Source organism: Rhinolophus ferrumequinum, chromosome 16, assembly GCF_004115265.2.
Source record: "Rhinolophus ferrumequinum isolate MPI-CBG mRhiFer1 chromosome 16, mRhiFer1_v1.p, whole genome shotgun sequence".
NCBI lineage: Eukaryota > Metazoa > Chordata > Mammalia > Chiroptera > Rhinolophidae > Rhinolophus > Rhinolophus ferrumequinum.
This window is the reverse complement of record NC_046299.1, coordinates 46,706,080-46,720,177: the sequence shown is the minus strand read 5'-3', so window position 1 is coordinate 46,720,177 and position 14,098 is coordinate 46,706,080. Positions and strand designations below refer to the sequence as shown.

Genomic DNA, 14,098 nt, shown 5'->3' with positions numbered 1-14,098 from the left:
CTATTTAGGTTTGTTTATTTCTATTAAGCTTAACATATTTTATAAATTTCTTGCCTTAATATCCTGGCTGGTATATCAGGATAATGTTCATTAGAAGTGCTGAAGATGGAGACATCCTTGTCCTGTTGCCACTCTGTGGAAAAACTTTAAGTATTTCACAGTTGAGTATCATGCTTGCTGTAATTTTTTTGTAGATAACCTTTATCAGATTAATGGATTTCTCGTTTTTTTTAAGAGGTTGTTTTTAATCATGAACAGATGTTACGTTTTTAATTTAATAGGAATGTGTTTTAAATATTATTTGTTCATTAGTGATCTTGGTTTTTAATTTTCTGTTATTTTTATTTTTACCAGGTTGTGTTATTAAGGTTATACTAGTCTGATATTAATAATATAAATTGGGGAATGTACTATTGTTTTGTGTTTGTTTGAAATAGAACCACTTTGATTATTGGTAGACCTTGTCATTAAAGCCATCTGGGCCTGGAACTTTCTTTTTTGGAATTTTAAAAACATTTTTATATGTCTTTATAACTGTAAAGGAGCTTTTTAAATTTCTTCTTGAGTCAGTTATCTGTAAATGAAATATTTCTAAGAATTTTTCCATTTTTGCCTAAATTCTAAACATTGACATAAAGTTGACAGTTGACAGTATCTGCATTACCATATTGCTGTGTGTAAACAACGTAAGTGAAATTTAATAATAAATATTTATTTCTTACTCTGTGGATCTGCTGAGTTGGTTGATTCTCGTGCCGTGGGTCAGCTGCTGGCTGTTATTTTTGTTTCAGGCTGCATATTAGAGTAGCTTTGCTCAGTCTGTGGCTGAGCTGAGGTGGCTTTGTTACTTGTCTTGTTCATGGGCACAGTCCCGAGGGACGGTGGCTACCTCTGGGAATTTTATTCTCTTGGTTGTGGCCTCTTCTTGCGTCACGTTCACTAAAATCCTGTTGACCAAAAGCAAATTACATGGCCAAACGTAAAGTTAAGGTAGGGGTATACATGGTGCTCACCTACCATATGGCCGTGACAAGAATGTGCATGTTTAATAGTACAGGGTAATAAAGAAGTGGGGTTATTGTTTCCATCTATCACAGTATTATCTGAGAAGTTTTTTACGTGTTTTCAGTATCTATAGTGATTATCTCTTTTTCCCCCCATTTTGTAGTTGGTAAATTATCCTTGTTCTTTTTTCCTTTAAACCTCTAATTTCCAGAGGTTTGCCAATTTATTAATCTTTTTTTCAGATTATCCACTTTGAGTATTTATGATTCATGTTTTTTTGTTTTTCATGTTACATATTTCAGTTTTTCTTTCAATTCTTTCAGTTGTGGGATGCAGTGTTCTGTATATGTCTATTATGTAAAGTTTTTGTTAACAATATGTAGATCTTCTTTGTTTTCATCCGCTCATTTACAGTTACTGAAGAAGGAAGTGTTCTGTACTGTTTGACTGTTTTCAGTTTGTTCTTCTAGGTCAGTCAGGTTTTGCTTTTGCTTTTGAGGTTATGTTTTTAAATGCGTAAAATTCAAATTTTATCTCTTCTTGAATTGAGCCTTTCATCATTGTGCTCGTGATCCTCTAGAACTCCAGTAATACTTTTGTTTTTTTAAAGTATGTTTACCTGATGTTAATAGAGCTACATCTGCTTTTATGTATATTTTTTTCCTCACTCATTTATTCGGTATATATATTTTTACTACTCTTTACTTTGCCTTTCTTTATGTTTTAGGTGAATCTCATGTAAACAGCATTAAGTTAGATTTTTAAAATCCAGTCTTGCTATCTTTGTCTCTTAAATGGACCATTTTATCAGTTTATATTATTTATAATTACTAATATATTTGGGTTTAAACCTGCCTTCATATTTTGTACTGTTTGTGCCACCTATTTGGTTTCATTTTCTTCCTTTCCTTTTTTGCCTTTTTTGGGATTGCTCATTATTATTATTATTTTTTTAGCTTTTATTTGTTTGTGTTTTTCTAGGGCCCATCAGCTCCAAGTCACATAGTTGTTTCAATCGAGTTGTGGAGGGAGCAGTTCACAGTGGCCCATGTAGGGATCGAACCGGCAACCTTGTTAAGAGCACCGCGCTCTAATCAACTGAGCTAACTGGCCGTCCCAAGGATTGCTCATTTTTTAAGTCAGTTTAATTCCCTTTACTTGTTTGGAAATTATTTAACTTAAATTTAGTTGTTACTTTAAAGATAACAACACTTATCCTTAATATGTATTAATAAATACCTTGCCCTTTCACTGGGCAGTATAAGGGCCTCCATTTATCTTTCCCAGCTTTTCATTTTTCATATATTCTTAAACCCCACAAGAACATTGCTTCATATAGTCAATGTACATTTAGAAATAACTATGTATTTATTACCTTTTTTTTTTGTTCCTCATATCTTCCAATTAGTATTATTTTCCTTTTGTCTGACCATGGTCTGGAATTTTCTGAGTAGATCTGTATGTGGGAGGCTCTCATGTATCTAAAAATGTCTTTTTCACCTTCATTCTTGGATGATACTGTTGTTGATTGTAGAATTCTAGCTTGGCAGTTACTTTCAACACTAAAGATAACATTCTGTTTTTTGGCTTTAGTTGTTGAGAAGTTAGATGTGAGTTTGTTTGTACTTTGAAGGTAATCTGTCTTCTTTAATAAATTGCAATTTTGCTTTCGTTTGTACAGGTATGGATTTTTTCATTTTTTTCAGTTCATTAATTCTTATGTTACATATTTTTCATTAAACCCATCCTTCAATATCTTGATTTGGTTATTGTGGTTTCTTAGTTCTAGTATTTCTTACTGGTTCTTAAAATCTGAAAATAAAATTTTTTTCTTTAGTATTTCCAGTTGTGTGATAGTTTTCAAGCTTGGCTTTTATTTCTTGGACATTAAACAACTATTAAACATAGTTGTTTTAGATTCTTGTGTTTGATAATTCCAGTATCCGAAATCTTTAAGAATCGATTTCTTTAGATTTTGTTCATGGAGCCCTGTTTCTTCGTATGCCCAGTTTTGTGTGCCTGACCATGTATTTGAAAAATTATTTATGGGAATGATTTGACAAAGCCTTCCTTTCCTTTTTCCATATATGGGTTATAATCTATTGTAAAAGGTAAATAAAAGCTCAACATATTTTGATAGTGGTTATCAAAATCTTGTTTACACCTTTAAAATTATGCATGAATATATAGATCTTAAAGTTTAGAGAGTTCATCTTTTCTTGTTCATCCATTTCATGCATAATTCATTAAAAGATTATAAAGCAATATTTTTAGATAATTTTTTAGGTGAAATAGTTCATCAATTCCTTGTGAAATGTCACAAAATGTTTAATGTCCAATTTTGTAATTTTTAATAGGTAAATGTGCATGATTTGAATAGGTATTCTTAGCTTTGTAAACTCAGTTTTTCCCAGCAATTTAATTTATTTAACTTTTGGCTTTGGGGATAAACTTCAGTTACATATTAATTCGGATGTAAGGACTTACAGAGGAAATGTAGGGAGGCATTCTGTATCTTGACCAGTTTGACTTCCAGGTAGTTAGTAATGCAAGAACTATATATTATTTTCTTATTGAATAATTGTCAAAAACTTCCTGAAGGAAACAGCCAAGGCACACTAGAAATGTGAATTCATCAAGGAAATTATCCAAAAGCAAAAGATTAAAATTCCAGTAATATGTTACCATAGTATTTTTGAGCTGTTATATTAAATCTAAGGCTTAAGATACTTATGCTTGTTCAGTGGATCTCTCTGGCCGACTTCATGCCATAATCCTTTGGAGAGATTTAAGAATCTCTAGGCTTGCTCCTAGGTGATCCCAGTATGCAGCCAGCGTTCAAAACCACTCTTTTGGTAGACCAGTTTGAGGAAGAGTTTAAGGAACTAGTATTGTAATAATTTTCAAAGTATTAATAGGTTCTACTGAGATGTCACAATGGCTACTTCCTGAAGGAGGTCGACTGGGCATTTTTAACCCCTTCTTCAACCAGAGTAATTTGTCTGGATTCCATTTAACATTTCGTTTATTAAAAGAGTATCCTTCGTTAAAAATTTTTTAATTGCCCTTGGTTCATGTGGCTCTGAAGTAAGATGGTTGGTAGATTCTACTGAGTTTTTCAGTAATATGACAGACTAGGTAATTTGAAAACCCTTTTGAATCAAAGCACCTTTTAAGTAACATAGATTAGTCTTCTAGGAAGTAAAGAGAATTCCACAAAACAAAAACAAATCTGAAAACCACAGCTATTTGTTTGAACTGACTCTGGAGCTTCCCTGAAAGAATTTGCCAATCTACATAATGTACTAATTAGCTGATATTGCTAACCAAACCACCTGAAAACTTAGTGGCTTAAAATAATTATTTATTTAGCTCATAATTCTGTGCTTCAGTATGTTGGGCTAGGCTTAGCTGGGCAATGCTCATTTTAGCTTGACTCAGTTGATAGCTGATGATGTGGCTAGGGGCTGGGTAGTCTAGGTTGGCCTTAGCTAGGGCAGCTTGTTTCTGTTCCAATTTTATATCATCCTTCAACTGCTAGCATTGGATTATTCTTACTGTGGTAGAGGAGGGTTCCTAAAGAGAGAAAGGGGAAGAGTACAAAGCCACTGTGAGGCATAGGCTTAGATCTGATACTTTGTCATTTCTGCTGCAATTTGTTGTTCAAAGCAACCGCAGGTCAGAGCCCCAATATAAGAGATGGAGGAATAGATTCCCTGTGTTTGTGGGAACAGCTGCAAAAGTTATATTGTAGGGATATTGGGTATAGGAAGAGGAATAATTTTGGCTCTTTTTATAAATTATATTCTACAGATGGCAAAGGAAGGGGTTTGATAATAGGAGATCAGATCTAAGAACTGATAGAAACAGTAATGAGGCCTGAGAAACCATCTCTTCCCAGTAAAACCACTTCATGGAAAGAGCTCACAATGATGTACTTTCTTGCTAGTATAAGGAAACTTTTCTCTCCTTGGCTTAATTTCTGGTTTGGATCTCTGAGAATTTGTAACTGCAGGGCTGCCTAAATATAGGTTTCGGGCTTTGTCTCAGTTCTAGGTTGGTGTATATGTATCATATTTCACAATATATAAAGGGCTTTAAAAGAAATAACAGGCTGGTAGATTTGAAAAAGAGAACTTCTAGAAATGGGATAAAACACAGTCGTGAAAATTTAAAATTCAGTGTATAGATAAAACAGCAGGTTGCACACATTGCTAAAGAAAAAAGTAATGATATGAAAAATAGATCCAGAGTAATTGCTCACAAATGGGCATGGATATAAAAGAGAGGTTAAGAGACTGGTAGGATATATTGGAAAGGCACAACATTTGTCTGATACTATCAAGAACAGAATTGAATTAAGGGGAGAGAGACAATATTTACAGAAATAACACTTAAGAATTTGCCAGTCTTTATTGAAGCTGTAAAACGTGAGCTTGAGGAACACAAGACCTGAGCTGGATAATCATGTTTAACCCATTCCTAAACACAGAGTAGGGAAACATTAGAGGGAGTTGGATAGGTTCACTGGTTAATGGGTTTTCTTCAGCTTCAGTTCTGTAATTTCTTAAGGTTTCCTTCCACTCTGGTACCTCCAGAGGAGTCTGGGTGAGGACTATCAGCATGAGTTTATCTAGAAGAAAGGGAACACTTTCACATCATACATTTCTCTCTCTCTCTCTCTCTCTCTCTCTCTCTCTCTCTCTCACACACACACACACACACACACGTCTTCTCATTGGTACTGAATTACTTGCACAGTTCTTTTCCTACACCTTTTGAGTGGTGCCCAAATGGTGGGTCCTCATAGACCATAGGTCTAGATTTACGACCTGACAGATAAGGAAGGGATCAGGGGAACTTCCTTAAACAGCATAGTTAGGTGCTACCTTTAGTGCTAAAAAATCTATTATAAGGGATTCCAGTACAGATGTGGACCTTTTTAAATTAGGATATTTGTAGAAATTTTCTGGGCCATGCTTATGCAGCCTACCTGTGTGGTGCAGAATTCATTAGTGTAAAGACTACTAATAAGTACAGAAAATTTTAGAATTATAATGATGTCATTAATTTGGTTTTGAAGGGTAAAATTATGTCAGTTAATATTTCTATGCTTTTCTAAATGAAACTTATTTACAAGTTAACATTAAGTCTAAGGTTTTGTGTCCGTTTACTCTAGGCAGCACACTTCTGCTTTTGTTCCTTCATCGGGACGAATTTATTCCTTTGGACTTGGTGGTAATGGGCAGCTAGGAACTGGTTCAACAAGCAACAGGAAAAGTCCTTTCACTGTGAAAGGAAATTGGTTCCCTTATAATGGACAATGTCCACCAGATATCGGTAAGTTTTGTTATATTAAAGCTTTGCTACACATATTAAAGTTATGATTAAAGTGTTGCTCTTAATTGATGAAGTTTTCTATGTTTTAAATGAAAGAATTCAAGATACATTGTTTAGTGAAAATAACAAGACACAAAATAGTGTACATGGTTGCTTAGTTTGTTAATATTTGCTTATATATGCATAAGGAAACTTGGGATAAATGAAGTAATAAAAGTGGTTTCAGAGGGTTGGACATATGGGAACTGGGTGGTGGCTAGATACCAGAGGGAAGGGATATTTTCATTTTTTAAAGTGTACAGTTCAGTATTGTTAAGTACATTCACATTGTCACATAAGGAATCTCCAGAACTCTTCATCTTGCAAGACTAAAACTTTGTATTCATTAAACAACAACTCTCCATTCATTCCTCCCACTGGCTGGCATCCACCATTCTACATTCTATCTCTACGAATTTGACATGACTGGGTTACTCAGATAAGTGGAATCACATAGTATTTGTCTTTTTGTAACTGGCTTACTTCATCAACTTACCATAATACCTTTAAGGTTCATCCACATTATAGCATGTGTCAGAATTTCCTTCTTTTTTAAGATTGAACAATATTTTATTGTGTATTTGCAATTATTTTTAACCTTTTAAACCGCAATTACTTTTGCACTAGCCTAATAAATAAATATGTGTGTATATTTATATATATAATATATATAAATATTATAAATGTTATTAAATATTATATATATAACATTTTATTTATTCATCTGTGATGGACAATTGGACTGTTTCCCCCTTTTGACTATTGTGAATAATGTTGTTATAAACATAGGTGTACAAATACCTCTTCAAGACCCTGCTTTCAATTCCTTTGGGTATATATGGGACTCTAAAATTGTTTAATTTTTGTAGTTTTATGAAATTTGAATATATTGCCTATTCAAAATATTAAAAATTAAAAATTTGCCTTTTCTGTCTCTACTGCTTTAGCTAAATACGTAATTTATTTTTATTTCAGTAGATCGGGTTATTTTTTCAGTGTTATTAATTCTTTAAAAAGTTTGAACTATTCAAATGCTATTTTCTCATTCACTTCTTTGACATGCTGCAACCAAAATGTGCTTTTATATGTACATATATATACGTATATACATACGTATATGTATATTACATGTATACATATTTGCGCATACACACACACACACACACATTTCCTTTACCATCCTAAACTATTCTTTAGAATTGTTTTTTTATTTTATCTTGTCTGATTTTCTTTAGGGTTTTTCTCTGAGTTGTGGGACTTGAGTCTGTTGAGACTATGCAATGAAGAGCATACTGTGAAATTGACATTTGAAAAAGTCCATAACTTTTTATTATGAATAACCTTGAAGATTGTTTTTTATTTATTTTTAGTAACTAAAAGGCTATCTCAGTTATGCTTTTATTTAGCAAAGATCAATATGTGATACTGTTTTTTCTTGTTTTTGTGTTTAGAATACACCTTCATTTTCTTCTGTTTACTTTTAGGTTTGGAACATGCATTTATTTTTGTTAGTAGTGTTTTTTTGTGTGTGTGTCCTCATCAGCAGGATATTTCATCATATCATGGTATATATAATGGTTGATATTATTTTGTACTATACTAAACCTGTATAACGTAAAAACTAGTTACATGTGAATTTTATATTTTAAAGCAGCATATTATAAGGATATTGGAAGGAATCATTTGTTTCTGTTTATATAGTTTAGTCACTTAGGAATGTATATTGTCACCCTTGAAACCGCATACCTTGAGATTATTTGCATTAAAATAGGAAAGGAGATGGGGTTTCATAATTATTCATTTTGCTGCAATTTATTTTCATCAAAAAATTGTTGATTCACAGTAGGTAAAATGTGCAAACAACTCAAATGTCAATCAGCAGATGAATGGATGAAAAAATGTAGTATATACATGTAATCAAACAGTAGTCAGACATAAAAAAGGAATGAATTTTGATACATGTTACAACATGGATGAACCTTGAAAATATGTTAAGTGAAAGAAGCAAGACACAAAAAGATAAATATCGTATGACTCTTATATGAGGTACCTGGAGCAGTTAAATTTATAGAAACAGAAAGTAGAATAGAGGTTACCAGGGACTGAGGAGAGGCTAGAACAAGGAGTCGTCCTTTAATGGGGACAGAGTTTCTGTTTGCGATGTTGAAAACATTTTGGAGATGAATAATGATGATAGTTGTGCAACATTATGAATATAATTAATGCCACAGAGTTGTACACCTTAAAATGGTTAAAATGATGCATTTTAGGTAATGTATATTTTATCACAATATATATTTATGTATATGGTATATATAATGGTTGATATTATTTTGTACTATACTAACCTCGTATAACGTAAAAACTAGTTACATGTAAACTTAATGTACTCAGCACCCCCAGAGGTGAAGCCCAGAGCTCCCACCATAAATCACATTATTAGCATAAAGTCTCTGGTGTGGGCTAAGGCCACAGGTAAACAAAGACAGTTAACAGAATATTCCAAAGACTTTGAATTATTTCCTTGGAGATGGGCAAAGGGCAAACCTGTCTTTAGAAGGTGTAAAGTTTGGACAACTGTATTAGTTTGCTGGGGCTGCTATAATAAAATACATAAACTGAGTGGCTTAAACAACACAAATGTATTGACTCACAGTTCTGGAGGCTAGAAGTCCAAGATCAAGGTTGGCAGGGTTGTTCCTTCCGAGGGCTATAATGGAGACCTTGCTCCAGGTTTCTCTCCTAGCTTCTGGCTTTTTGCAGGCAATCTTTGGCATTCCTTGGCTAGAAGATCTCTGCCTTGGTTTTTTTGTTTGTTTATTTTTTGTTGTTGTTTTAAGATTCTACATAGTAAGTGAGATCATATGGTATTTGTTTTTCTCTGACTTATTTCTCTTAGCATAATGCCAGGGTTCATCCATGTTGTCACAAAGGCAAAGATTTTTTACGGCTGAATAATACTGCATTTTGTGTGTTCTCACACACACACACACACACACACACACACACACACACACACTATTTTCTTCATCAGGTCATTGATAGACACCTTGGTTTCTTCCATGTCTTGGCTATTGTAAACAATGTTGCAGTGAACATGGGAATGCATGTGTCTTCTTGAGTTAGTATTTTTTTCTTTGATTAAATACTGAGGAGAGGAATTGCCAGATCCTATAGTAGTTCTCTTTTGAATATTTTTAGGAACCTTCATTCTGTTTTTCATAAGGGCTGCCCCAATTTACATCCCCAACAGTACACAAGGGTTCCCTTTTCTCCATATCTTTGTAATACTTGCTATTTCTTGTCTTTTCTATAATAGCCATTCTAACAGGTGTGAGGTAATGTCTCATTGTGGTTTTGATTTGCATTTCCCTGATGATTAGTGATGTTGAGCACCTTTTCATGTACCTATTGGCCATCTGTATGTCTTTTAATGTCTGTTCAGATCCTCTTCTCGTATTTTATTAGGTTTTTTTTCGCTATTGAGTTGTATGAGTTTTGTAATATATTTTTAATATTAACCGCTTATCAGATACATGATTTGCAAATATTTTCTCCCATTCCCCTAATTTGCCTTTTCATTTTGTTGATGGTTTCCTTTGGTGTGCAGAAGCTTTTTGGTTTGATGTAGTCCTACTAGTTTATGTTTGCTTTGATTCCATTGCTTTTGGTATCAAATCCCCCCGAAATTATCACCAAGACTGAAGTCAAGCAGGTTATGTTTTCTTATAGGAGTTTTATGGTTTCAGGTCATACATTCAAGTCTTAAATCCATTTTTGAGTTAGTTTTTGTGTATGGTGTAAGATAGTGGTCCAGCTTTATTTTTCATGTTGCTCTCTACTTTTCCCAACACCATTTATTGAAGAGACTGTCCTTTCTTCATTGTTATTTTCGGCTCCTTTGTTGTAAATTTGTTGTAAAAGTTGACAATATGCATGGGTTTATATCTGGGCTCTCTATTCTGTTCTGTTGATTTGTCTCTTTTTATGCTAATACCATACTTTTTTTATTATTATAGCGTTGTAATATAATTCATTCCTGCCCTAGCTCTTGATTGTCTCTAAAACCTTTGTGATTGTCTAAGCAGTCTGTTTTATTTTAAGTGGCTCCCGGTAGTTGAGGGTATGCCAAGACCTGTTGGTGTCTCAAAGAGGAGGATCCTTGTCAGCACCTAGATTCAGACTGATTGGAAGCCAGAGCTTCAGGCAGGAGTTTTAAAGTATACAAATATGTACCGTCCTGTGGGACTGCAAAGTGTAAATCCCACTGGCCCCCAGAGCCAGGCAGTGGAAAGGTGTCCCCTTGGCGGCAGCCATGAAAATCAGGGCACCAGGCAACGGTACTATCTCTTTTCCAGGAGATTCGGATGACATGGAGCGAGGCAGAGGTGTGAGCACCAAGATGGCACCCACCAGTCTTTATCTGTAGAGATTGCTATTGTAGGTCCATAGATGTGTTGTAAATGCAGAATCCTGCCCCTCAGGCCGAAGCTCCACGACAAGCAACTAGGCCCTTTTTACAGATTGGGGGTGTTTGTCAGTGTGCTGTTTGTGCTGTGCACTGGGGGTGATAGCCAGCCAAGAACTGTCTCTCTGATTGTTAAAGTTCCGTGGGACCCAGGAATGCAAGCCTCAGTCTCTACCAGAGCTAGGTAGTCTTGCGAGGGACTTCTGCTAAGTGGCAGCCACAGAAACTGGGACACCAGACATAAAAATCAGGGCATCAGATCCTTATATAGGCTCCCCTCTGGGAGATGCTGGTGCTCTGGAGGGTAGCAGAGGGAGAGTGCAAAGATAGGGCTGAGATCTCTGGAGAGGATTCTAGTAGGACTTTGGATGATTGTTTAGAAGCCTACCTCTCAGACCACAGCTATGAAGATAAGCTAATAGTCTTCTTTCACAGAAAGATTGGGTGCCTCAGTCTCTTGCCTTTTGCTGTGCCCTGGGGTTGGTAGATGGTTAAGAATTCTTTTCTCCATTGGTTAGAGTCCTGTGGGAACTGAGCGCCCTCCTGGCTCCCAGAGCTGGGTGACCTAGAGTGTTTCCTGGGTAGCAGCCATAAAAGTAGAGGTTTCAAATGAGGATATAAGATCCTTTCTGGGAGATACTGGCAAGCTGAAGTGAGGGAGGGGGAGATGTCATTTTTATATGTATCATTTCAACTTACCAAAGCAGAGTTTAAAGACTTGTGAATTAGATAACTTTAGAAGGAGAAATGACTCCCTTGCATATCCAGAAAACAGGACAATGAAACAAAATTAAACATTGTTGGAAACAGATAACCACAATAAAATTTTCTTTATCAGTTCATTCATTCCTATGCAATGAGTTCTTGTTCTGCTCGATCTTGGATTAGCCGTTTCATAAAGCTGTTTATCATTAAAAAAAAAAAAAGAGAGAGAGAAATCCTAATGCAGTCCAGTGGTATGTTTTAAAAGTTAATTAAGCCATGTCTCCTCAAAAGCCTGTGTGCCCAAGTGTCTATTCTTTGAAGTATAAGTGGTTTCCAATACCTGGTAAAATACTTTTCACGGGGCTCTGAGATTGTTGTTCTCTGATGAAAACACAAACTCAGGCCTGTAGCTTATAGGAGAGCCTTCAGGCAAGAGTCAGAGTAAAACAATCAGGAGATGATAGAAGCTTAAAATGACAGTGGCTAGTTTAATACTAATAATTATCAAGTGGAAAGATCTGATTAGGTTTATAATAATAATATGGCTGACAGTGAAATTTGGTTGTTTGTGTGGCATGCAAAACACATTTATTTCAAAAAGATTTATAAACACAGTGTTTCTAAAGATGATGATTAAGCCTATTGTCAAGTCAGTGACTTTGGTATCTGAGTTATAAATATGGATGAGTATAACTTTCTATAAATGGAAAAATCTTGAGATATAACATGATAATCCTGAGACCCTAATGTAGCAGGAATAACACCAAGAATATCAAGTAAAGAGATTCAGTAAGTCAGAGATCAAGCTTAAACATCTATATTTTTATAAAATTCCATGGGTAAGTCTGAAATACATTCCCATTTGAAAACCATTGGTTTAGAAGATGCTAGATGGGAACTAAAGCAGTAAGATTGTACCAGAAAACATTTAAAATAACAGTTAAATAATAACTGAAATTAGGACTGAGAGTACTGTACCACTAGAATTTTGATAAATGTAGGAAAATTCAACAACTTTTTTATAAGAGTTTTAAATAGTGTTTCCTTTAGTATTTATTATACATATGGAAAGCAAGGACATTGATGAATCTCCAGGAACTTCTCATAAAACAAGCAGTTTTTGAAATATTTATATTAATTGCATTTTACCATCTGTATTTAACCTAGGGAAGGTTGAGTATCTTTTCTGATCTGAAAACTGTTCCTATTCAACTCGTATAATAGTAACACATCACGCAAACCTAATTATTTATAGCGTCTCTTCTTATATGATGAAAGAATAAATCTTTGTGATTCTCCAAGGCCTCTGGGAAATCTCAAAGATATTTTCACTAACATGTAAGAGATTATCTTGGAAGTTTTATTTTTCTATATTTAGGATTTGATTTTGGGAAGCGTATTAGTTTGCTAGGACTGCCATAACAAAATACCACAGACTGGGTGGCTTAAACAACAGAAGCTTATTTTCTCACAGTTCTGGAGGTTAGAAGTCCAAGATCAAGGTGTTAGCAGGTTTGATTTTTCCTTGGCTTGCATATCACTATCTTCTTGCTGTATCTTCACATGGTTTTGTCTCTGTATGTGGTTATTACTGGTGTCTCTTCCTCCTCTTATAAGGACACCAGGCATATTGGATTAGGTCTCCACCCTAACAACCTCAATTTACCTTAATCAGTTCTTTAAAGGCCCTATCTCCAAATAAAGTCATAGTCTGACGTACTGGGGTAGGGCTTCAACATAAGAATTTTGGGGGACACAATTCAGCCCATATCAGAAAGGCAAAAATCAAAAATGTTGTGAGAAGAATTTGAACACTTATATTAAGATATACTACTTTGTTACATATTTTATCAAAGTGACAATAAATACTTCAAAATGTAGATGGTGATTTGATTGAAAAGAACTTTAGCTCTTTCATAAGTGATGAATCTTTGTTCTTTTTCCCCCTTAAATAATGAAAAACAAAAAAGTCAACATAACACATAGGAAATTATTCTAGTAGGACAGAATTTTTGCTATCTAGCTGATTACACAAAAAGTAAAGAATAACATTTTATATTGTAGTGAAGCTATTAACCAGTAAGTCACTGGAGCACACTCTTCAAAATTGAAGTGAACCTTGCTAAGATTTTATAGCTTCTTTCAGAGTCAAATATAAACTGAGTCAAATAAAATTCACATACCGGTTCTGTCTTCAGTTACTCTTTCATATTCTGGAACAAACTGATACTTACTTGAGGATAGTCAAGCAAAATGACTTTTATGAGGTCAAATAACTTTCATGTTAATATTGAGGCGTTATCTATGTTAACATGCAGTGCATTTATTTTTGTTCATCTTCAAATAAATCAATAAATAAATCAATTTTTTAGTGTTTTTAAATTGTTCAGCATCACTATTATTTATTTATTTATTTTTCTAATCTGCCATCTTGAAAAGTCCATCAGTGAGTATTTTTTTTTTTTAAATTTCTTAATTTTAAATTCTAATACAGTAAGTATTAGGGCCAAGGAACTGTGTCCTACGCAACCAGACTGAGAA

The 14,098-nt window shown here is 34.4% G+C and overlaps 1 protein-coding gene across 5 annotated transcripts in view; it reads left to right on the top strand.

Moving 5' to 3' along the window:
* The window catches only part of HERC4 (HECT and RLD domain containing E3 ubiquitin protein ligase 4), a 117,264-nt gene that overhangs the window by 46,650 nt on the left and 56,516 nt on the right, over positions 1-14,098 (top strand). For all 5 annotated transcript variants that reach the window (XM_033130630.1, XM_033130631.1, XM_033130628.1 and 2 more), the window contains one exon: positions 6,185-6,345. In XM_033130630.1, coding sequence (XP_032986521.1) covers positions 6,185-6,345 — 161 coding nt within the window. The remainder of the gene's footprint in view (positions 1-6,184; positions 6,346-14,098) is intronic.